The following is a 24,745-nucleotide window of genomic DNA, read 5'->3' on the forward strand; positions in this document are numbered from 1 at the left end:
CTCAGACTGGCCAATAAAAAGAAAAGGTTAAGATAGGCAAAAGAACACAGACACTGGACAGAGAAACTCTGCCTAGAAGGCCAGCATCCCGGAGTCGCCTCTTCACAGTTGACCTTGAGACTGGTGTTTTGCAAGTACTATTTAATGATGCTGCCAGTTGAGGGCTTGTGAGGCGTCTGTTTCTCAAACTAGACACGCTAATGTACTTGTCCTCTTGCTCAGTTGTGCACCGGGGCCTCCCACTCCTCTTTCTATTCTGGTTAGAGACAGTTTGCGCTGTTCTGTGAAGGGAGTAGTACACAGCATTCTACGAGATCTTCCGATTCTTGGAAATTTCTCGCATGGAATAGCCTTAAATTCTCAGAACAAGAATAGACAAACGAGTTTCAGAGGAAAGTTCTTTGTTTCTGGCCATTTTGAGTCTGTAATCGAACCCACAAATGCTGATGCTCCAGATACTCTGGAGAAGAAGGCCAGTTTTATTGCTTCTTTAATCAGAACAACAGTTTTCAGCTATGCTAGCATAATTGCAAAAGGGTTTTCTAATGATCAATTAGCCTTTTAAAATGATAAACTTGGATTAGCTAACACATTGTGCCATTGGAACACAGGAGTGATGGTTGCTGATAATGGGCCTCTGTACGCCTATGTAGATATTCCATTAAAGATCAGCCGTTTCCAGCTACAATAGTCATTTACAACATTAACAATGTTGCTTTTCTTTCAACAACAACGCCATTTCTAAGTGACCTCAGACTTTTGAACGGTAGTGTGTGTATGTATATATATTTCCAGATTTTGTTACGTCACAGTCTTATTCTAAAATTGATTAAATCGCTTTTTTTTCCCCCAGAGCCCGGACTTGAACCCGATCGAACATCTCTGGAGAGACCTGAAAATAGCTGTGCAGCGACGCTCCCCATCCAACCTGACAGAACTTGAGAGGATGTGCAGAGAAGACTGGGAGAAACTCCCCAAATACAGGTGTGCTAAGCTTGTAGCATCATACCAATCAGACTCAAGGCTGTAATTGCTGCCAAATGTGCTTCAACAAAGTACTAAGTAAAGGGTATGAATACTTACGTAAATGACATATTTCAGTTTTTTATTTTAATACATTAGCAAAAATTCTAAAAACCTGTTTTTGCTTTGTCATTATGGGGTATTGTGAGTAGATTGATGAGGGAAAAAACAATTTAATACATTTTAGAATAAGGCTGTAACGTAACAAAATGTGGAAAAAGTAAAGGGGTCTGAATGTTTTCCGAATGCACTGTAAACAGTATATATACAATACCAGTCAAAAGTTTGGACACACATACTCATTCAAGGTCTTTACTATATTGTTACTATTTTCTACAATGTAGAATAATAGTGAAGACATCAAAACTATGAAATAACACATATGGAATCATGTAGTAACCAAAAAAGTGCAAATCTAAATATATTTTATATTTGAGATTCTTCAAAGTAGCCACCCTTTGCCTTGATGACAGCTTTGCACACTCTTGGCATTCTCTCAACCAGCTTCATGAGGTAGTCACCTGGAATGCATTTCAATTAACAGGTGTGCCTTGTTAAAAGTTAATTTGTGGAATTTCTTTCCTTTTTAATGCGTTTGAGTTGTATTGTGACAAGGTAGGGGTGGTATACAGAAGATAGCCCTATTTGGTAAAAGACCAAGTCCATATTATGGCAAGAAAAGCTCAAGTAAGCAAAAGAGAAACGACAGCCCTCTCATTACTTTCAGACATGAAGGTCAGTAAATGCGGAACATTTCCAGTGCAGTCGCAAAAACCATCAAGAGCTCTGATTTTGGCTGTCATGAGGAACACCACAGGAATGGAAAATGAACAGTTACCTCTCCTGCAGAGGATAAGTTCGTTAGAGTTACCAGCCTCAGAAATTGCAGCCCAAATAAATGCTTCACAGAGTTCAAGTGACAGACAGATCTCAACATCAACTGTTCAGAGGAGACTGCGTGATTCAAGCCTTCATGGTCAAATTTCTACATAGAAACCACTACTAAAGGACACCATTAAGAAGAAGAGACTTGCTTGGCCAAGAAACATGAGCAATGGACATTAGACCGGTGGACTCTGTATTTTGTAAATAACAGCTGGTGCACGATATCTAAGGAAGTGTCGAGGTTTTGCTCGCCTGAGGTAGAGTATCTCATGATAAGCTGTAGACCATACTATCTACCAAGAGAGTTTTCATCTGTATTTTTTGTAGCTGTCTACATACCACCACAGACTGATGCTGGCACTAAGACCACACTCAATGAGCTGTATTCCGCAATACGCAAACAGGAAAACGCTCACCCAGAGGTGATGCTCCTAGTGGCCGGGGACGTTAATGCAGGGAAACTTAAATTGGTCTTACCAATGTTAAATGTGCATCCAGAGGGGAAAAACTCTTTACCATCATTACTCCACACACAGAGATGCATACAAAGCTCTCCCTCGACCTCCATTTGGCAAATCTGACCATAATTCTATCCTCATGATTCCTGCTTACAAGCAAAAATTTAAGTAGGAAGCACCAATGACTTGATCAATACAAAAGTGGTCAGATGAAGCAGATGCTAAGCTGCAGGACAGTTTTGCTAGCACAGACTGGAATATGTTCAGGAAATCCTCCAATGGCATTGAGGAGTACACAACATCAGTAATTGGCTTCATCAATAAGTGTATCGACGACGTCGTCCCCACAGTGACCGTACGTACATACCCCAACCAGAAGCCATGGATTACAGGCAACATCCGCACTGAACTAAAGGCTAGCGCTGCCGCTTTCAAGGAGCGGGACTCTAACCCGGAAGCTTATAAGAAATCCCGCCATGCCCTCCGACGTACCATCAAACAGGCAAAGCATCAACACAGGACAAAGATCGAATCGTACTACACCAACTCTGATGCTCATCATATGTGGCAGGGCTTGCAAAATATTACAGACTACAAAGGGAAGCACAGCCGAGAGCTGCCCAGTGACATGAGCCTACCAGATGATTAAACTACTTCTATGCTCCCTTCGAGGCAAATAACACTGAAACATGCATGATAGCACCAGCTGTTCCGAAGACTGTGTGATAACGCTCTCCGCAGCCAATGTGAGCAAGACCTTTAAACAGGTCAGCATTCACAAGGCCACAGGGCCAGACGGATTATCAGGACGTGTACTGCGAGCATGCGCTGACCAACTGCCAAGTGTCTTCACTGACATTTTCAACCTCTCCCTGTCCGAGTCTGTAATACCAACATGTTTTAAGCAGACCACCATAGTCCCTGTGCCCAAGAACACTAAGGTAACCTGCCTAAATGACCACCGACCCATAGCACTCACGCCTGTAGCCACGAAGTGCTTTGAAAGGCTGGTCATAGCTCACATCAACACAATTATTATTGCATACCGCCCTAACAGATCCACAGATGATGCAATCTCTACTGCACTCCACACTGCCTTTTCCCACCTGGACAAAAGGAACACATACGTGAGAATGCTATTCATTGACTAAGGCTCAGCGTTCAACACCATAGTTCCCTCAAAGCTCATCACTATGCTAAGCACTCTGGGAATAAACACCTCCCTCTGCGACTGGATCCTGGACTTCCTGACATTCCACCCCCAGGTGGTAAGGGTTGGTAACAACACATCCGCCACGCTGATGCTTAACACAGGGGCCCCTGAGGGGTGCGTGCCTCCCTGTTCACTCATGACTGCACGGCCAGGCACGACTCCAACACCATCGTTTAGTTTGCCGATGACACAACAGTGGTAGGCCTGATCACCGACAACGACGAGACAGCCTATAGGGAGGAGGTCAGAGACCTGGCCATGTGGTGCCAGGCAAACAACCTCTCCCTCAACGTGATCAAGACAGAGGAGATGATTGTGGACAATAGGAAAAAGAAGACCGAGCACGCCCCTATTCTCATCGACGGGGCTGTAGTGGAGCAGGTTGAGAGCTTCAAGTTCCTTGGTGTCCACATCACCAACAAACTAACATGGTCCAAGCACACTAAGACATTCGTGAAGAGGGCACGAGAAAACCTATTCCTCCTCAGGAGACTGAAAAGATTTGGCAAGGATCCTCAGACCCTCAAAAGGTTCGACAGCTGCACCATCGAGAGCATCCTGACTGGTTGCATCACTGCCTGGTATGGTAACTGCTCGGCCTCCGACTGCAAGGCACTTCAGAGGGTAGTGCGTATGGCCCAGTACATCACTGGGGAAAAGCTTCCTTGCCATCCAGAACCTCTATACAAGGCTTTGTCAGAGGAAGGCCCTAAACATTGTCAAAGACTCCAGCCACCCTAGTTATAGACTGTTCTCTATGCTACCACACGGCAAGCATAGTCACGGAGCGCCATGTCTAGATACAATAGGCTTCTAAACAGCTTCTACCCCCAAGCCATAAGACTCCTGAACATCTAATCAAATGGCTGCCCAGACTAAATGGCTACCCCCCCCCCCCCCTCTTTTACACTGCTGCTACTCTCTGTTGTTATCTCTTTAATAGCTCTACCTACATATTCATATTACCTCAATTACCTCGACTAACCGGTGTCCCCGCACATTGACTCTGTACCGGTACCCCCTTGTATATAGTCTCGCTGTTGCTATTTTACTGCTACTCTTTAATTACTTGTTACTTCTATTTCTTTTTCGTATTTCTTTTCTCTTTTTAAACTGCATTGTTGTTTAGGGGCCCGTCAGTAAGTATTTTATTCGGCGCATGTGACTAATAATATTTAATTTGATTTTTGATTTGAGTTGAAATCTGTCCTTTGGTCAAATTTTAGATTTTTGGTTCCAACCGTTGTGTCTTTGTGAGATGCAGAGTAGTAGAACGGATGATCTCCGCATGTGTGGTTTCCACCGTGAAGCATGGATGAGGAGGTGTGATGGTGTGGGGGCGCTTTGCTGGTGACACTGTCAGTAATTTATTTAGAATTTAAAGCACACTTGGCTACCAGTATGGCTACCATAGCATTCTGCAGCGATACGCCATCCCATCTGGTTCGCGCTTAGTGGGACTATCATTTTTTTTCAACAGGACAATGACCCAACACACCACCCAGGCTGTGTAAGGGCTGTTTGCTCAGCATATGTGGGGAAGTCCTTCAAGACTGTTGGAAAAGCATTCCATGTGAAGCTGGTTGAGAGAATGCCAAGAGTGTGCAAAGCTGTCATCAAGGCAAAGGGTGGCTAATTTGAAGAATCTAAAATCTGAAATCTATTTAGAATTGTTTATCACTTTTTGTTGGTTACTACATGATTCCATATGGCCATTTGATTCCATATTCATGGTAACATTACCGTTTTGGCGGCTTGTCCAGGCTGGAGCGTTGTGAGTCGTATTTATTTGCTGGCCCTGAGAACTGGGTGCACACTGATGCCATGCTGCCTGCCAGGTTTAGTTTCCCTCTCTCTCTCTAGCTCCCCAGACAGATCACCAGAGGAGAGTACCTTTCTCTATATAAGTCCTCAGCATGCTTCAATGCAATTCAATCAACACTATGTGTGTGTGTGTGTGTGTCTCTGTGTGTGTGTGTGTGTGTGTGTGTGTGTGTGTGTGTGTGTGCGTGCGTGCGTGCGTGCGTGCGTGCGTGTGCGCGTGCGGGCGTGTCCAGTGCCATAATAGGAGATCTACTCATTCTCAATATTTCTAATATTATTTTATAGAAAACTATCCTAGGAGTATGGTCTGGACACATGGAAGCCTTTGTGTATAATTTGTTCCATGCACCAGTCAATGAGATATGATACCCTGTACATGCCGACATGCGATTCAAACAGGGAGAGGCAAACTCTGTCCATCAACAATGTATCTTTGTGTTTCTAAACACATTGTTAACGTGAGGGGGCCTTACAGGCCTGTCACAAATGGCACCCTTTTCCCTATATAATGCATTACTTTTGACCAGGGCCAACAGGACTCTTGTCGAAAGGATTTCACTATGTAGGGAATACGTTGTCATTTGGGACAGGGCCACAGTCTCCCCAACCATCCTCATCCCTGCCAAGCCACATTCCTTCAGCAGCTGCCATTTTTTACATCTGCTGCATTGACGTGGTTTAACTCGACTGTAGTCAGGAATTTACTTAACTTTTAAAGGGACACTTCAGGATTTTAGCAATGAAGCCCTTTATCTACCTACCCAGATTCAGATGAACTCATGGATACCATTTTTATGTCTCTGTATGCAGTTTGAAGGAAGTTGCTAACTGGTGTAAGCACAGTTTCTAACTGGCGTTAGCACAATTTTTAACATGTAAGTTGACTGAGACCACATTTGAATTTACAGAAATTACCTGTGGAATAGGTACAGGGGAGAGGAGAGGGGATAAATGAGGTAATTGGAAGCTGAGGATGTTTAGGTGACCATGATGGTATGAGTGCCAAATTGGGAATTTAGACAGGACACCGGGGTTAACACCCCTACTCTTACAATAAGTACCATGGGATCTTTAGTGACCATAGAGAGACAGGACACCTGTTTAACATCCGATCCGAAGGACTGCATCCAACACAGGGCAATGGCCCCCGGGGGGTTCAATGTAAATAGTGTGGGTGGCCATTTGATTAGTTTAGTTGTTCACCAGTCTTATGGCTTGGGGTAGAAGCTGTTAAGGATTATTTTGGTCCTAGACTTGCCGCTCAGGTACCCGCTTGCCGTGCAGTAGCTGAGAGAACAGTCTATGACTTGGGTGACTGGAGTCTTTGACAATATTTTGGGCCTTCATCTGACACCTCCTTAGTATATAGGTCCTGGATGTCAGGAAGCTTGGCCCCAGTGATGTACTGGGCCGTACGCACTACCCTCTGTTGCGCCTTCCAGTCAGATGCCGAGCAGTTGCCATACCAAGCGGTAATGCAACCAATCAGGATGCTCTCGATGGTGCAGCGTTAGAACTTTTTGAGGCTCAGGGGACCCATGGCAGTCTCCTGAGGGGGAAAAGGTGTTGTCGTGCCCTCTTCACAACTGTCTTGGTGTGTTTGTACCATAATACTTAGTTGGTGATGTGGACACCAAGGAACTTGAAACTCTCGACCCGCTCCACTTCATACCCATCGATGTTAATGGGGGCCTGTACAGCCCTCCTTTTCCTACAGTCCACGTTCAGCTCCTTTGTCTTGCTCACATTGAAAGAGAGGTTGTTTTCTCTAACCTCATCCCTATAGGCTGCCTCATTCTTGCCGGTGATCACTGCCCATGGGCATTGGGATATTTTTTAGACCATAGGAAAGAGTGCCTCTTACTGGCCCTCCACAAAACTTCCAGCAGCATCTAATCTCCCATCCAGGACCAACCATGTTTAGCTTCAGAGGCAAGCCAGCAGTGTGATGCAGGGTGGTGTCGTGTCTTTGGCATCATTAAAACTGAAGACATGTTTATCAAATAACTGTCTGTAATTATTATTACGCGATTAAACTGATTGATCGTGTAATTGTAATTAACTAGGAAGTAGGGGCACAAAGGAAAATATTCAGGTTACAAAGTTATAATTTTCCTAATATAACTTTCAGATATCATTATATCTGATCTGAGTCTTCTGATTTATGATGTATTCTTTACCTCGTCAGTCTCATTCCAAACGTCGTAAATTGTTGGTTATCTGCACGAACCCAGTCTTCACTATGAGTCATCCATACATCAATTGTCTTAAAATCATTTATGTACTAAACTAAGTAATTCACAGAAAGGCATACAAAACAGTAGGTATCGTTACAAAGAAATGGTAGAGGAATGTGCCCTAGTGGGCTAAACCGGCATGGCGGCTTGTTAAACAAAAGGGATGGTTCGGAATTGAATATTATACAATTGAACTGCTAATCCTTTGCACATGAACGCTCACTCATTTGGGAACAATTGCAATCAATATATATATATTTACACTCAGTGTGTCGTCGGGATCTTTGTTGGAAAGGTCGTTCTGTTGGAGAGTTCTCTCTCCCTCTCTCTCGGTTAGAATGGATCTTTCAAAGCGACATTCATTCATGTCGTTATAGGACAGATGTTTCCGGCGGTTGTCGCATTCAATGAAACCGAGTTCCTAGCTGCAGACTAGTAATTAATATCAAAGACTTGTTCTTATTCTGTATCGATAGTCTAATAGTTTAACCACGTGGTATGGTTAAAGTTCAGTAGAGGGATGCATGGTCAAACCTATTAGCCAACTCGTAATGGTGATAGAAACCCTGGGTGGGGGTTTTATTCGGAATGACAGAAAAAGGCTGTCTAATGACGCCAGGTCTCGTCTGTTCATGGGGTCGTGCCGAAGACTTGGTAAAACTTTAAACAGAAAATAAAATTATCTCACATTAACATCTTACAAGCATCCCAACATATTCCAAATAGCTTTATCCTTATTCATTAATTTAATACAACCATTTAGATGTAAGTCTCATAGCTGAGGCTAGTATATAAACATTATTATGGTAATATGCCGTATTTTGTCTCATGAGTTTCTCAAAATTGTATCAAACGAACGAGTTCGTAGCTGGATTCTTCACCGATCTTTTATACCTTCTCCAGAACATAAATGTCGTTCGGTTCTCCAATTCTGTGAGGTGGAAGAATCCTTTGTTCTCTATACTGTGGCCATGAGGAGAGAATTTCCTCATAGGAATTTACGACCGCTCTCACAGAGCCTGGTGTCAGAAGTATAGAGGTCAGGGGATGGTGCATAGTAAAGGCCTGGTGCAGAGGGAGGGGGGTCAACTGTGCTCGCTGTACCCAAAGAGGGCAACGTCATGACAGTGGTATACTGATGGAAGTCTATTGTCTACTTCCAGTCATTGTGCAAATACTAGTTAGCATTGGCTCGCAAAGCTAACGCTGACTTCCTTTATAATGGATGCAGAGACGGTATCCATGAGTTCATCTGACTCTGGTGAAGTAGATAAAGGGCATCATTGCCAAAATCCCAAAGTATCCCTTTAACAAATACTACACACAGTACAGAAACATAGACCCAAACTTTTTTTCCTCTTCTCTTCCTTATTTTTGATCTCCCAGTTGTCATTATATTATGAGTGGTTATGGCTCCTGTTCTGATGCTTGCCCAATGTTACTTCTTCTGCTGAACTGGTGCATGTGGGACATCTCTGACTTAACCCAACCTTCACTGTCCGTGGACATGGAATGGCAAATATTTTTTGAAACTTGAGTATAGAAATATTTTAGTGACTTCCTCTTTACCATGGAACAAGACGAGGACTACACAGAGAACACCAAATCCAGAGGTTATTTAATCCTGAAGAATAGACTGAACAGAGAATACTTAATCCAAGGGAAATTGGGAGAATGAGGAAAGTACACTGAACTAAATCATGGGTCTTGCTGATAGCATAGGTTCTATATTTCCTTCGATGATGACATTCAGAAACTGAGTTATACCTAGTTATAGCTGTTTTTATACATGCTCTTATGACCTTGGGCCAGCATGAGGGGGCAGGTAGCTTAGTGGTTAGAGTGTTGGGCCAGTAACCGAAAGGTTTCTGGATCAAATCCCTGAGCTGACAAGGTAAAAATCTGTCGTTCTTCCCCGAACAAGGCAGTTAACCCACTGTTCCCCGGTGGGCTGTCATTGTAAGTAAGAATTTGTTCTTAACTGACTTGCCTAGTTAAATAATAAATAAATGGTGAGGTGAAGACAATAACTGGGTCTAAGTGATGATGATTTATGAAAGGAGATACTTTAAGAGCAGCCAAGTCATGTTGGTAAGAGTCTTATATTTTCTCTCAGTAGGGATCTACAGGCTGTTTTAAGTCAAACTATCAATAATGTGGATTTGGCCATCTGCTACTTGTATCTACTGGTAATCTGGTTCTCTTTACCTCGTTTTGGCAAAGTGTGCGTATGTGTGTGTGTGTGTGTGTGCGTGTGTAAAAGCTTGACTTTGTTTGTAGCAGCTGTTTCGCCAGGTCCGTCTCAGGAGAACAACAACAGGTCAATTATGAAGAGGGGATTATGAAGGTTAGGAAAAAGCTGAGGGGACACGCAGCTCAACCTGACTTTTTCTTGCTCTGTGTGTGTGTGTGTGTGTGTGTGTGTGTGTGTGTGTGTGTGTGTGTGTGTGTGTGTGTGTGTGTGTGTGTGTGTGTGTGTGTGTGTGTGTGTGTGTGTGTGTTACACTTCTGCTATAGCTGTAGGCTATGTGTGACTCCTGGCTGGACTAAGACCTGGGATACAGGGGAGGAAATTCACAGGAATTATTCTGAAATAAACACTCAAGGAATCCCACTACATGTGGCTGTGCATAACGGATTTGTTTAGCGTTTTGGATGCAATTTTATAATGATCTTCTCAAGGTGTCCACTGGGGTATTGAGTGTATATGAAAGACAATTGCATCACAACGTGTTATGGTCTTTGTAGTGGAAACTTAGAGCTCGATTTAATACGTATCTCCGAAGTTCAGCACTATAGCGCGCTTGAAAATGTTACGGCGATTTCCGATTGAGTCGACACATGCAGCATTTACCGTGAATGCAGTCTCAGGCGAATGTGGGAACATTGCTTTCAATTTCAGTCGCGCTACGGCGCTGAACGTCTGCGATACAAATCGAAGAGGGCATCTCTGGTCATCCCTACTGCCTCTGATCTGGCAGACTCATTAAACACAAATTCTTTGTTTGTAAATTATGTCTGAGTATTGAAGTGTGCCCCTGGCTATCCATAAATTAAAAGAACAAGAAAATTGTGTCGTATGGTTTGCTTAATATAAGGACATTTTAAATGATTCATTCTTTTACGTTTGATACTTAATTATACTTAAAACCAAATACTTTAAAACTTTTACTCAAGTAGAATTTTACTGGGTGACTTTCACTTTCATTTGGTTACAAGATCAGCTGGTCTAAATAAGCACTACTACATCTTAACTCAGCTATGGGAAGCGTGCAACTACCACCCATGATTCCAGTGAAGAAACAAATCAACAACTTATGCATTACCGTATCCTCCTCTATTCACACTACTGCAGGAAGAACTATTTAGAACCCCTTCAAAAGACATACAAAGATGGTCCGCTATGTCAACTTCTTTAGAATCTCAATAATTAAAATTAATGTCCTCCCTCATATCAATTTTATGGGTTCCATGTTACCACTGACTCCTCTTATAGACTATTGCTCTAAACTTGACTCTGTCATAAAGAAGTTCATTTGGGGGAGAAAGAGACAACAGATTAAATATGCAACACCACAGAGAACAAAAGTGGTGGACTTGTAGTTCCAAATCTAAAATTGTATCACCTATCATTCCAAATGAATTTCCTGAAGACCTGGTTATACCCAGAGGCTTCTGTTCCTTGGTGTGCTATAGAAAAGTTAATAGTTTAAACCAATTAGATTACAAGATGTATTATTTTCTGGATTGACTCCTAAAAAAATTGCGTTATTTGGACATATTATAGCATATTCAGTAAATGTGTGGAAAGCTACAGAGAAGCATATGAGATCTAATCTTAAATGGCATTCATACTCTCCTATATGACATAATAAAGAATTCTTAGTGTGTAAGACACACATCAGACTCTTGGTCTAAGAAGGGTATTTATATTTTCAAAGACATATTCAATTTGAATGGACTCCTCAGTTTCCAGGAAATCCGCCAGTGTTTTAATGTCCCAGGTTCATCATTTTGTCTTTACCTTCAACTCCGCCTATCCATGAGATCCTATGGGGTCCCCTGGGGAGCAGAACTAACAGTACACCCATTGGTCAAACTTCTAACGGAAAGACGCCCCTCAAAAGGAGTTGATTCTGATATCTATAGTCAATTAATTCTAGCAGCACAAAAAAACATTAACTCTATCCACTGTATGGGAAAAGGATTTTACACTTGCTGACAGACAAATGTATTGGGAGACAGTATAGAAAAATATATCTGGATCATCTAAAAACCCCAATCACCAATTAATTAATTAAAACATTTGCCATAGAACCTTTCTAACACCTCAAAATCCATCGCCATTATGTGAGTTCTGCACCACAGGGGACCTTGGTACTTTTCAGAATGTGTTGTGTAAATGCCAGGGGGTGGTTGAACTCTGGGGGAAAGTCAACGGCGTCATTTCTGTCCTTATAGATAAAATACTGCCATTAGATCCAGTAGTGATGTTGCTTTGTGATGACTCTGATTTGTGCTCGTCAGAACGCCAACTGATAGTGTGGTTGGCAGGAACCACAGCTACTAAGATAATGATTGAACAAAGGTGGATTCAACCTCATCAGTTACCATTGCAACAATGGCTGCTCACATTTAAGGAAATTGTACTTATAGAGCTCTCCACAGCCATGGTCCACTCTGGACACATGGAAAAAAGCAGCAGCGGATGTTTCTGAACTCTTAACCAACGTCCCTTTACATCCATGAATGTGTATCAATAATTTGTCCCTATTTCTGAGACTATAATGATGTATTGTTCAGTAGATTTACTATGGGTGGCCGGTAGCCTGGTGGATAGGAGCGTTGGGCCGGTAACTGAAAGGTTGCTGGATCGAGTCACCGATCTGTCGATCTGCCCCTGAGCAAGGCAGTTAGCCCATTGTTCCCCCACGGGCGCCGATGATGTGGAAGTCAATAAAGGCAGCCCCCCACACCTCTCTGATTCAGAGGGGTTGGGTTAAATGTGGAAGACACATTTCAGTTGAATGCATTCAGTTGTACAACTGACTAGGTATCCCCCTTTCCTAATATTAATTTATTTGATTTTATGACATTATTTATTTTACATGCTATCAGATTGCCAGTAAGGGGTGGGATGATTTAAAAAATATATATCTATAAATGTATTTTATGAATCCTATGAGTTGAAATAATAAAAACAGGAGATGAGTTAAACATCTGTGGATTTAATTCAATAAAAAATGATGGGGATAAAACAACACCAGTATTCATCTCTCATACTCTTGGGGAAATAATTAAGTAATGTAATATAAATAAACCTTCTCAGTGTGGCTCTTAACAATAGTCATCCTGCCATTAGAAATTCTGGATTTCAATGAAAGGAGTTAAACTTTTCTCATTTCACATATCATACTCGGATAACAATTCCTGTATTACGTAATTCCTTTATGAATATAAATGAACCTCTGATTTGTTATAGTAATTAGAGTGTTTTGATTTAGTCTTATTTGTAGTATAACATTGTCTTTAGGTCAGGGTAGGGTATATCAGTCTTGTCTCAACAGTTCTAAGATTTTAACTGTTGACACTTTTTGACCCATTGACTCCTGTGTGTCTTGTCCATTGACTCCTGTGTGTCTTGTCGACACTCCTTATCATGAGAGTTGAGACTCCTACAGCATTGTTCACGTGGCTTTGAAAGCCCCCTCACCTTTGTATGATGGTAAAGCCTCCTCAACTTATATGATGTATTAAAAAGACACATGAAAAAACGGCAAGACATATTACTGAGATGATTGCAAAGCCAGACACATTTGTAATCAATAAATTAGTTGAGGAATTTATGAATTACAAGCTGAATGTACTTTTCTGTTTATATTTGTCTCCAAGCGTACTGAGTGGATGCACAACAAGGTATGTGTCCTAAATGCACCCTATTCATTATTACTGCACTACTTTTGATCAGAGCCCTATGAGTCCTGGTCAAAATGTGTGCACTACATATTGAATGGGGTGCCATTTGGGACACAGTAAGGACTGGATCTAATGAACTTACTGTTGGAGCATCCTCTCCTCTGCAAAGTAACTAATTACTTCAGTATGGTGAAGAGGTTAGATTTCCTCATCAAAAAATAGGAAATACTTTACTCTTTTTTTAATTTCATGGAATTTCAGGAATAACGTATTTGGTTCTTGGATTCAATCCCGTGTGGTCTTCCTATTACGCTATCTGAGTTGAATTCCTTTTCTGTCCGGGGTAAAAACAAGGTGACCTGGAATCTGTCAAGTCAAGTCGTCCGCCAAGCGAGCATCTCCACTTGTCCATCTCCCGCTCTGAGATAACAGCTCATAGTTACGCGCCGCTTTTGAAATCTTTCAGCAAATGGGTGTCTTCAACTTCAAGCCCACCAGACAAACACAAAACTTTGCCCCAAATGAGACCCTATTCCCTACATAGTGCACTAATTTTGAATACAGCCCCATTTGCCCAGGTCAAAAGTAGTATACTATATAGGGAATAGAGTGCCATTTGGGAGACAAAGGAAAAAAGAAAACATGATGGAATATCGCTTAGTATTTTCGATGGAAACTATTGCTCATATGTGGGTGTTTTGCCAGGTCACTTAATGAGAGATGAGAACAGAGAGATGGGTCAAAACACCTGATATAATTATTTTGGCAAGTGTCAGGGATAGCTGTCTGAGAGACGGATAAAGATAGAGAGAGAGAGTGGGGGGGGGGAAGGGAGACGGGGGGAGAGAGCAGTAAGCTCCAGAAAGAGAAAGAGAGAGGCAGAGGTTAGCTCCAGCTGGCTTTGGGTCCGGGATCATGTGTATCCAGTGGATTCCCAGTGGTCCCTCGCTGAGCCGCTGGCCCTTCATAGAGCCCTCGTCTGATTGGTCATGACTGACAGATGGAACCATGGGGTGGAGGGCTTTCCAGGGCCGGGCAGCACCATGCAGCTTGGGGTGTTTAGTGTTCACTGCCATTGGCTTGGGAAGGACTCCTTTAGACTCTCTTTTTCTGTCTTTTTTCTCTCTCCATCTGTCTGTCTCTCATTCTCTCTCTGCCTCTGTATATGTTTCTCTCGCTCTGTCTCTTCCTTTCTGTCTCTCCCTTTCCCCCTTTCCCTATACCTCCCTCTCTCTTTCTCTCTCTCTGTCTCCCTCTAACCCCCCCCCCCCGGGAGTGAGAGTACCTTGGACCCGACCCCGCGGTAGGGCTCAGGTTTGGGTGGCGAGCAGAGCAGTGGTGGCATGGTAGAGCCATTAAAATAAGCTAAAGAGGAGAGGAAAGGAAGAGGAGAACACCACACCCAGAGGACAAGGACACATCTAGTGGCTCACCTCTGTGCCATGAATTCACTCTTCCTTCAGCTTCACTGTGGAGGGGAGACAGCATGATCCCTTCACAAAGGCTTGATTGTCCACTCTCCACATTGTCTCAATAGCATTGTATACAATGCACATTTATTCACCACAATAGGTTAGAAAAAAGTTGATGCTGTAATAAGTCAATGTCCACAACGCATAAAGAAGGCACAACTTTCTGGAAGCAATGTTTGAGAATCCCAATGAAGGAAGTGAAACAAGACCAGTGATACCAAACACCGCGGCCCAGTGTAACCGTGTATATGCGGCGACAGAGACATCCCACTGAGGGGTTGTCTGATTTGTTTGTTTAGCTCTGAAAATGCTCTTTAGAAAACCACATCCCTCCTGTTTTGTAAATAAACATGTCCCACATCTGTTGTTGAATCATGGCCTGCGTCCCAAATGGCACCTTATTCACTACTTTGACCAGGGCTCTGGGAATGGGAATGGGGTGTGATTTGGGACATGGTCATGGGAAGAATTAAGACCATCAGAACAGCGGTGGGTGACGTTTTTTCACTTAGGAAATTACATTACATAATTCATGCTCTCCTGCCTTGTATTTGTCTTTAGTGTTTCAATACTTACTGAACAGAAACCAGACAATTGTATGTAGCTTAATTAATGGGTTGCCTTTTCAGAATAATTCACAGAAGAAAGCAAAATACGTCAACAGCCTGTGTTTGAACCGGGGCCCAATCAGAGATCAATTGCTACATTATATTTTCGCGAGGCTGTATGTTGAGGGAATTATCCAGCAAACAAGACCGGGCTGGGAGGGAAGGACGAGGTTTTTAGCAGATAACACTGTTGAGTTTATGTTGTTTTGTCAGACAAATACACACAGTGTAGTTTCTTCTAAATCTTTCTATTTCATGTCAAATTTACTGATGCAAGAGTTTCATATTTGTTATCAAAATAAAAACAAAATAACATTGTTGTTTTTTCATGTTCAAAAGTTGACAGAAAAATAACCCAATGGTTGAACAATTTTTTTTAAAAGTTTATATATTTTCCATTAATATATATTTTTCTCAGGATCGCAAATTGAGCACTAAGGCAATATCATACAATTTCTTCAAGGGTTTATTCAATGTTTTGTGGAAGTAACCATAGTATAACGAAAGTAAATGTTACATAAAAGCGAAATCAGACAATACAATGAGATATTATGCATTTGGTCATTGGATAACAATCCAGTCTCTATCAAAAAATTCGAACTCATATAACTTAACAATAAAAAAACGACTATTGTCACCAGCTTCTTTTTTTTTTACAATCCTTAATAATTTATAGATTTTCAAAAATATGACAAAAGTAAATTGCTCTCCGTTTGTCAGTTGTTGTTTGAAAGCATGTGTTTGTGCACAGGAAAGGAAAATATCTATCATACCGAACCGAAGCTTTGGGGTACAGTTTTACACTGAGTACACTGAACATTAGGAAAACCTTCCTAATATTGAGCTGCACCCCCCCTCCCCTTTGCCCTCAGACGAGGTGTTCTTAATGTTTTGTACACTCAGGGTAGTTGCTGAGTGCCTACAGGTATAACAATGGCTGTTCTGTTCTGTGCTTTAGAAGCCTTAGTCTCTCTGGCAACTGTGTTCCGTATGAAGGGGGTTGTATTCCGTATGGAATGGGCTGCATTCCCTGTGAGGTGTGAGGGTTGTGCCCCAGCTAAACATATGGGTGGATTATTAACACACTGAGCGAGGGAAAAGGTTACCCTAGAGCGCCTCTTACAGGATCAGGTGTATAAAAAACACATGTGGACCGAAGTCTCCCGCATGAGAATATAGTGCCTGGGGATTGGCTAGTGTGATTCCTTATATTATTACGCTGCTACCATAGGTACGCTAACAAAAATAAGTGTGTGTATGTGTGTGTGTGCGTGGTTTAACAAGATATGTATAATCAACACATTGTTTTTCCACTAAACTCAATCCCATAAATTCTCAGTGACGGCTTTTCTTCTGTTTCTTTCTAGTGGAGAACAGAGAGCTAAGTGCAGCTTATAACGGTTTGCACATTCAAGATTAAGAGTTGTTTCTAAAAGTAACTTTGTGCAGCTTTTCTCAATCACCCCTTGATCACAAGCACAGTCTAGGTTGTCAAACAAAGGGCCCAAACAGCAGAGAGAATAAAGAAGTGTACATTTTGACACATAAACAGTACCTTGAAGATATACATACAATTAGTGAGTCGGCAGAAAATGACCGACTACAGTTACTCAAAGAGTCCAACTTGATTTCTCTCGGTTGCGTACTTGGCATCGGGTTGCTACAATGTAAATAACATATGCACTGTACATACTTTATAAGTATTTAAGGAGGATTCTTTCCATTCGGTCAAAAAAACAACACTTAATGCGGTATGGCTAAGTAAAACTTTGATAGGAACAGAACAACCGCTGCAATAAACAAACTCACAATAACAAATACTTGAACACTTGTTGCTTTGCCTTCTGACAAAGAGATAATACTGAAAAGGCAATTTCAAAAAGAATTAGGTCAAACAGTAAGTCTCTCGCTCGCTCTCTCTTCTTGTAAACAGCAATTTGAATGTGATTCTAAACAGCTGAGGAGGAGTGTAGGATCAAACGGCCTGGTGAGCTAGTGTTTTTTTCACTGTTGAAGTACCTTGCTCTGAACGGAAACATGTGAGAAGAGAAGGCAGCGACACTGTAGTTCATATAATACAACACTGATAACAGAAACAAAAGCATCCCTTTAGTTCATGCCACTCTTTGTTTAAACAGCACTTTGCCGACCAAACCTTCGACCAGGTGTGTGTGTGTGTGTGACTGTGTGCGCCTGCCTGCGTGTGTATGTGCATGTGCGCGTGCCTGGATGATGGTGCTAGTTCAACATTTGCTTGGGCTTTCCAGGCTAAAGCCTTGATAAGAATACTTCCTCTTTGGAAAATAAAACCCCAAGGGCAAGCTGTGGAAAATATGATGATGGTGGTGACTATCAACAGAACAGTGGATCTGCTGCTATCCTATCGATTCTAACCCTCGAGGGCTTCATGTCAGTGTTAGTGTGTTTGGCTGTACTGGAGTGAACTTTATATATATTCACAGTTATTGTTGGCAGGTCTGTTGTATTCTGTCTGAGATATAACAGTGTTCAATTTACAGTCATAATGAGGACTCAGACAAAACATACACAATGCCATCAGGGAGATGTGGCTTAACATGGTGTGTGTCTTGATAAATTAGATCAGTTCAGATGTTATTTAACAGCGGTGCCTCGATGATGAGCTAAATTCATCCAAGTTCTAAGGCACATATCAGGGAGAAAGGGACCGCTTCAGAAGAAGCTTATATGACCATATATTTCTACTTCATTCCTCTAGCCACTTCAAATAGTCCTTTATGTTCCCAGAGACACTCTGTCTATACATTATTTACCACACAGGGTGTGTTGCTCTGCTTCCAAAAGGCACTTTGGCAAAAGTACAATACAAATTTCGGAGTATAAAAATGCGAATAAGTTAACATTACAAAAGTGTCTCGTTGAGAACAGAATAATGCAGTTAAAGATGATCATATCAACACTTGTCTAATGCATGTACTGCAGGTAAAAAAAAAAAACACATCGACCGACACAAAATAGGTTGTCACAAGTTCTGTTGCATTTATACTGACATAAAACAAACAGAACAAAAGAAAAGAGTACTTGTTTCTTGTTTTGTTTTTTGACTAACTCTTCAGAGTGAGTTTTCAGAGGGAATGTTGGTGTTGCATAGAGAGTGGAAGGGAAGATAAGTTGGAGACAGACAGCAATGTGATAGGCGCTAGTACTTCTGCACCAGAGGCACTTTGACAGTCTTTACTTCTGATATATGAGAGGACTTCTGGATGATGCAGCTAGTCGTCCCTGATGCATTGCTGTCCTTTCCCTGCGCCAGGTTAGTCAAGGCCATGGCTGCGTTGATCTCTTTCCAGTACGTCTCGTCTTTGCCCCGTACCTTCTCCTTCAGAACGCCACCCCTGAACACAACACACAGAGAGAACGGACGCAGAGTTAGAGGAGGGGACACTAAATAACACAAAGAGAGAACACAGATTTAGAGGAGGGAAAACATTACACAGCATGCAGGAAGAGAGACTAAGAACGCAGTCAGAAGAAGGAGAACATTGCACAAAGAGAGAGAGAGAGAGAGCAGAGAAAGAACACAGTGTCTGTGTCTACCTGTATGCTGTCCTCTAACTGCATTTTCTCTCACAACACACACAGAGAACGTCACAGAGTTAGAAGATGGGAAACTACACACAACGCAGAGGAGAGAATGCAGAGTTGGATGAGAAAGAGGTGAACAATACACACACAGAGAAGAGAGGCAGAACAAACGCAGAGTTGGAGGAAGGAGGGGGAGTTCTACAAGTAGTTAATAATCATAGAGAGAGAAAAAACAATGTCAGAGGGAGCACGAAAACATACAGAAGGTATCTGTAAAATACACTCACTTGTCACATTTACTTGATCCATGATCCATGGTTTCTGGAATCACAACAGTAAAATAGGTTAATTTAATGACGCACACCCAGAGGTCAATGAGGCTTAATTAAGGATTTTCTTGAGGGCTGGTGAGGTGGGGTGTGTGTGTGTGTGTGTGTGTGTGTGTGTGTGTGTGTGTGTGTGTGTGTGTGTGTGTGTGCGTGCGTGCGTGCGTGCGTGCGTGCGTGTGCGTGCGCGCGCTGCAGTAACATGTGTTTCTCTGTTTCCGCTCCTGATTCAGATGTCAAAACAAATAGTAGCCATGTACTAATGGACATATTTAAAAAACTAAAAAGGCACTGTAACAACCATATTTTGACATGAATAACACAACTGCACTTTCTGATATTTATGAATCCCAAACTGTATACTCTAATACTTTCCTTTGAAAATAAATGAGACTGAGAATATATGATTGTGTTGTCAGAGAAAATGAGAGAGAGAGAGAGAGAGAGAGAGAGAGATGGAAATAGAGATATGTATCTGCATATGCTTTACCGACACACACATACACAAATAGGAGCCATTTATAGCTCATATGAAAAACATTAGTCAGGAATAAAACAATGAAGTCAGTCAACCGGTCTGTTCACAACCAGGCCCATCTAATGTTCTGTGTTCTCACTGTGAGATTACCAGACAGACCTTAAGGTAGAAGGGCTGTTATGATGGCGTGTGAGATTCTGTGTGTGTGTGTGTGTGTTTGTGTGCATGCTTGCGTTCGTGCATGTGTGAGCGTATGTGTGTGAGTGTATGTCTATATGTGTGTGAGTGCTTGTGTGTTTTGGGTAATGGTGGCACAGCCGCAACAGCAGGACTCATGTACTCTTACTAGCTGCCAAGCTGTAGAGATCTTCGAGAGGGGGTAGGAAGTAGGGTGGGAGGGTGGGGTGGTGGTGTAAGAGGGCAGTGTTTGGGTCCAGGGCTAGCCTCTGCCTAGCGGCGAGTTCTAGCCAGTGATGATGATGACACTGGCTTGGCACCCTCCAAGCCCATTAAAAGAGACCAGAGCATCTGGATTTCCTGCTCATGAAGCCTTCAGGCTCACATTTTGAATTAACAAAACACATGGCTAAGGCCAATGAGGTGCTTTTAAGGAGGGAGGGTGTGAGGGGAGAGAGATGAAACTAAGAGGGAACCCGTGAGTGTCTGTGCTAAAGTTAACACTACCACAAAGCTTCAGGTCTGTCAGATTTGCTGTGGAGAATTGTGCCTTTCTCTGAAGAATTTGTACAGTAATACCCAGAATTCTTTGCTTAGATAATCAGTAATTGGCTGTCCTGTGTTTGAGTTGAGCATTAGTCTAGACCAGGCGACTGATTTGGGTGAGGTGAGGCTCTATCTCTCTTTCTTTTTCTTCCATTTCTCTCTCTCTCTCCCTCTCTCTCCCTCTTTCTCTCTCATGTGGACGCCAGCTGCTTTCATTTACGATGATTGCCCTCCCAGATCGCCCCATAGACTCAGAGACATGGAGGAGAGACAGACGCTCGCCTCGCACCGCATGTCCCCTTAAAGAAAATGTTCGTAACAAGTATGAGTCCCTTTAACAAGCAGCCACTTGTACCGCCAACACCGCAAGTCATTTTGAACGTTTTTTACACTAATGAAAATTCCCATCGCACATTTGCACTGGAATTTGTTCCCACACTTCTAACTAGCAGGGAAGGAGGGTCGGGTGGGGACAGAGTTGTTAGTTACAGTCATTTCTCCTACACAACTGTGGAGCTGGAAAACCATGTCCTCACTTCCTCCTGCAAGGGTCCCAAGAACCCCTCCGACACCGGAGAATGGACAGACGGATTTCACCGCTGCGCACCGCTGCCTTTCACCTCACCCGTTCATTTTTCCAAAGACCTAAATCCGGAGTCCAGACCGGGAATACAGACTCCTGCAGGGCCAAACAGCAAAACACCTAATCATTCCAAACGCCTTTCTCTCCTCGCTGGCTGCTTGTTTTCCGAAAACGTTCACATGTGCCGTGACCCGCACTGACCTGCACAACCCCAGGCTGATACGAAGCTGATTATGACATTTCCTGTTGTTTCCTGTTTTTCTCAGTAATAGTTTAACTCCACAGAGAGAGATGGTCTTTAAGGGGATAAACTCACCTCACCTTGTTTGAGATTCTAAGAAAGAGAGGGGGGAAAGACAGAGAGAGAGAGCGAGAGAGGGAGAGAGAAAGTTGTGAGGCGATTACAAAGAGAACAAACCGCAGCTTGGGTTTCAACTCTTTAGAACATTCCTGAATACTCGTCTGGCCACATCTCTCTCTCCCTCTTTTCCTTTTTCTTTTGGTTCTTATCTCTCACTTCATCTCTTGAGTCTCTCCCCTCTCTTTTGCTCTCTCTCACACTCTTTCCTTCTCTCTTTATCAGTCTCACCAGTTCTTTCTCTCTCTCTCTTTCCTCTTTCTCTCACTCTTCCTCTGACTGGAGTGACGTACACTAACACACTGTGTTTAAGGTGCTTCAGATTGACTGTTCACAGGCAGTCCAGCCAAAACAAATGCAATTATGTTTCTGCCTTTGCTTTCGCGAGGAAAAACTATATCTGTTATATGTCAAGAACAAGCATTTCTTCCACGGCTTCACAGGCCATTTAAAAGCCTTGAAATTATTACAATGTTTTTTCTTCTTCTCCCTCCTTTCCCTTTCCAGCTTTGCTCTCTGACTTCTGATTGAATTGACCTAATTTTTACTTTATCTCACAATATTAGGTGAAAACCCTTCTTCTACTTTATTAGACTGCTGTAATACTTCACAGGAATTTGCAGGGGTCTACTCTACATTAGTAATCAGTGGAAATGACAAATTACCCAATGAAATACGATAATTTTATGGTAAGAAAAGTGGAGGTGTGTCACGTCCTGGCCAGTATAAGGGTTAATTGTTATTGTAGTTTGGTCAGGACGTGGCAGTGGTATTTGTTTTATGTGGTTCGGGGTGGTGTTTTGGTAGTAGGGCGTTTGATTTAGTATTTCCGGGTTTTTGGTTTATGGTCTATGTTTATGTATTTCTATGTGTAGTCTAGTGAGTGTGTTTCTATGTTTGGTTAATTGGGGTTGGGACTCTCAATTGAAGGCAGGTGTTTCCTCTTTGCCTTTGATTGAGAGTCCTATATATTAGGGTGTGTTTGTGTGTGTCATTTGTGGGAGATTGTTTCTTGTTTAGTGTGTGTGAGCCTAACAGGACTGTCTAGTAAATCGTGAGTACGTTGTTTATTATTTTTTGTGTTCACTTCTGAGTTAATAAACTTCAAGATGAGCATTGTCAATTCTGCTGCATATTGGTCCTCCTTTTCCGACGATGATTTCGCTATATCGTCAGACGACAACGATAAGTGTGACAAGGTGCAAAAACATGTTTGCTTCCCCTATTTTGATAGTGGGGGAGCAAGCACTCTGTTTTCTCTACGGCTCAGGTGCCAATGGTTTAGTATATTCCAGCATATTTCAAGTACATGTATCTCTATCTAGTCTCCCTGACTAATACCAGTGCTAGAGACAGGACTGGGACTGACTTAAAATATGCTCCATTCATTCATTCATTCATTCATTCTGTATAATAACAGCTATGTAATTACATCCCAATTACATTGTTTTAATGTGCTGTAAACTGTTACGTTGTAATGTTCCTACATGGATATATTAGCACAATGTTTACTATGGTGTCAGGAAGGGTATGGATTGGTTGCTAATGACGACAAGCCATACAGCAGACAACAAAAGACAACAAAGATATTAAAATAATACCCTACAAGGGATTATGGTATTGCTACAAGACACCTTTTTGCATCTTTTGTCTTGTAGTTACTGTAATCTGCGTTGTGGTGTTTACAGAGCCTGACTGTTTAGTAGGCTAAAAGGGAATATCTGCAGTTGACCTGTGTCCAAATACTACTTGCAATCTGTCAAATACTTTTCTATTGGATCAATTGCAGTAGGCAAGATAAATCAAGCAATGGCATCTGGACACTCTCTCTGTGCAGCGAGGCTGAAAAGCCGTTGTGGGTTCCAGTCCAGCGTGTTTCAGAGCAGGGCAGCCAGTGTCCAGATGCCATTGAATCCCCTCAAAGTCTCATAAAAGCTGTGTTTGTGTGACGCCTCCTGCAGGTTAGGAGCAAGAGTGTAGCAGAGGGTGGGGCTACAAGCGTGGTTTACCCAGAATCCCTGACCCAGACCCAGGCCAGAGCCCAGCAGGGCCACCGCCCCCGGGAAGGGAACGACGGATGGAGAGCTGAGCTGGAAATGGACCATCTCAAGCTAAAACTCTATTTCCAACCTCCTTTGCCTAAAACATCTAAAACTGATTTTTTTAAACAATGACCGTGCCAAACAAACTATAAATTGTCAATAAACCATAGCGGGACCTTTTATTATTTTTCTGTTCTTTTGTTTTTTTTTTGTCCTTCTTTGCTACTGAACTGAAAGTCAAGCAGTTAACTTTGCTGTTGCCTTTCTGTTATACTGACAGCAGGATTTCATAGACTTTTTTTAAAGATCAGCGAGGGGAAAGAAGTTTGATGGTTTCTGGCGTGGAGGTGAAAGTCCAAAAATATTTGTTCACTTAACATCACTGCGGGTAATAGGGGAGAGTGAATACAGAGGAAAATGTAGAAACAAAACATTGGAGCAAAAACAATCAACAACAAACTGACAAATGAGAGTGGGAATAAAGTCCACCTGCTTAGAGAGGATGGGTATGTTTTATCACAACCAGCTGGTGCTGTTGTTAGCGACACACAACAATAAACACACCACACCAGCCTCTGGTGCACAAACCAAACCAAAGGCTGCGCTAGATTAGTGATCAGTGAGCTCAGCCTATTACCCGTGCAGCTCCTGAAAGCCAGACAAACGAGAATAAATATACATCACAGATGGGACGGACGCAATCACAGACACTCCACTGATAGACCAGAGGTCAACCGACCAATGGAGAGCTGGACAGCGCTGTGATCATCCAATCATGTCTCTCCGCTAACTGGAGAAGGTCAATCAGTATGTGATGACTCAGGAGTTACAGTATTAGATTCCGTCCCAAATAGCACCTTATTCTCTACATAGTGTACTACTTTTGACCAAAGCCCTATGGGCCATGGTCAAAAGCAGTGCACTGTATATGAAATAGGGTGCTATTTGAGAAGCATCCTTAGAGATGAGTAATCCTGACTGCTGTCATCTCTAACAGAGAGAAAGCCTTTCAGTCCACAACCAAGCTTTCAGCAC

At 42.4% G+C, this 24,745-nt stretch overlaps 1 protein-coding gene and 1 long non-coding RNA gene across 4 annotated transcripts in view; one reads left to right on the forward strand and one right to left on the reverse strand.

The window, feature by feature from the left end:
* Window positions 1–930: 930 nt before the first annotated feature.
* On the forward strand, window positions 931–23,895 carry LOC115195891 (uncharacterized). 2 transcript variants are annotated; one of them, XR_003878770.1, is made up of 2 exons: window positions 931–984; window positions 23,630–23,895. It is a non-coding gene; the product is annotated as an uncharacterized LOC115195891 (long non-coding RNA). The 2 variants fall into 2 exon arrangements; XR_003878769.1 differs by lacking the exon at window positions 931–984 and adding an exon at window positions 18,939–19,332.
* Window positions 16,085–24,745, reverse strand: part of LOC115195890 (homeobox protein Mohawk) — a 28,586-nt gene continuing 19,925 nt past the window's right edge. For both annotated transcript variants that reach the window (XM_029756234.1, XM_029756235.1), the window contains 2 exons: window positions 19,488–19,521; window positions 16,085–19,010 (listed from right to left, as the gene is read on the reverse strand). In XM_029756234.1, coding sequence (XP_029612094.1) covers window positions 18,815–19,010; window positions 19,488–19,521 — 230 coding nt within the window. In that variant the 3' untranslated portion in view covers window positions 16,085–18,814. The remainder of the gene's footprint in view (window positions 19,011–19,487; window positions 19,522–24,745) is intronic.

This window comes from Salmo trutta, chromosome 6 (genome assembly GCF_901001165.1).
Source record: "Salmo trutta chromosome 6, fSalTru1.1, whole genome shotgun sequence".
Lineage (NCBI taxonomy): Eukaryota > Metazoa > Chordata > Actinopteri > Salmoniformes > Salmonidae > Salmo > Salmo trutta.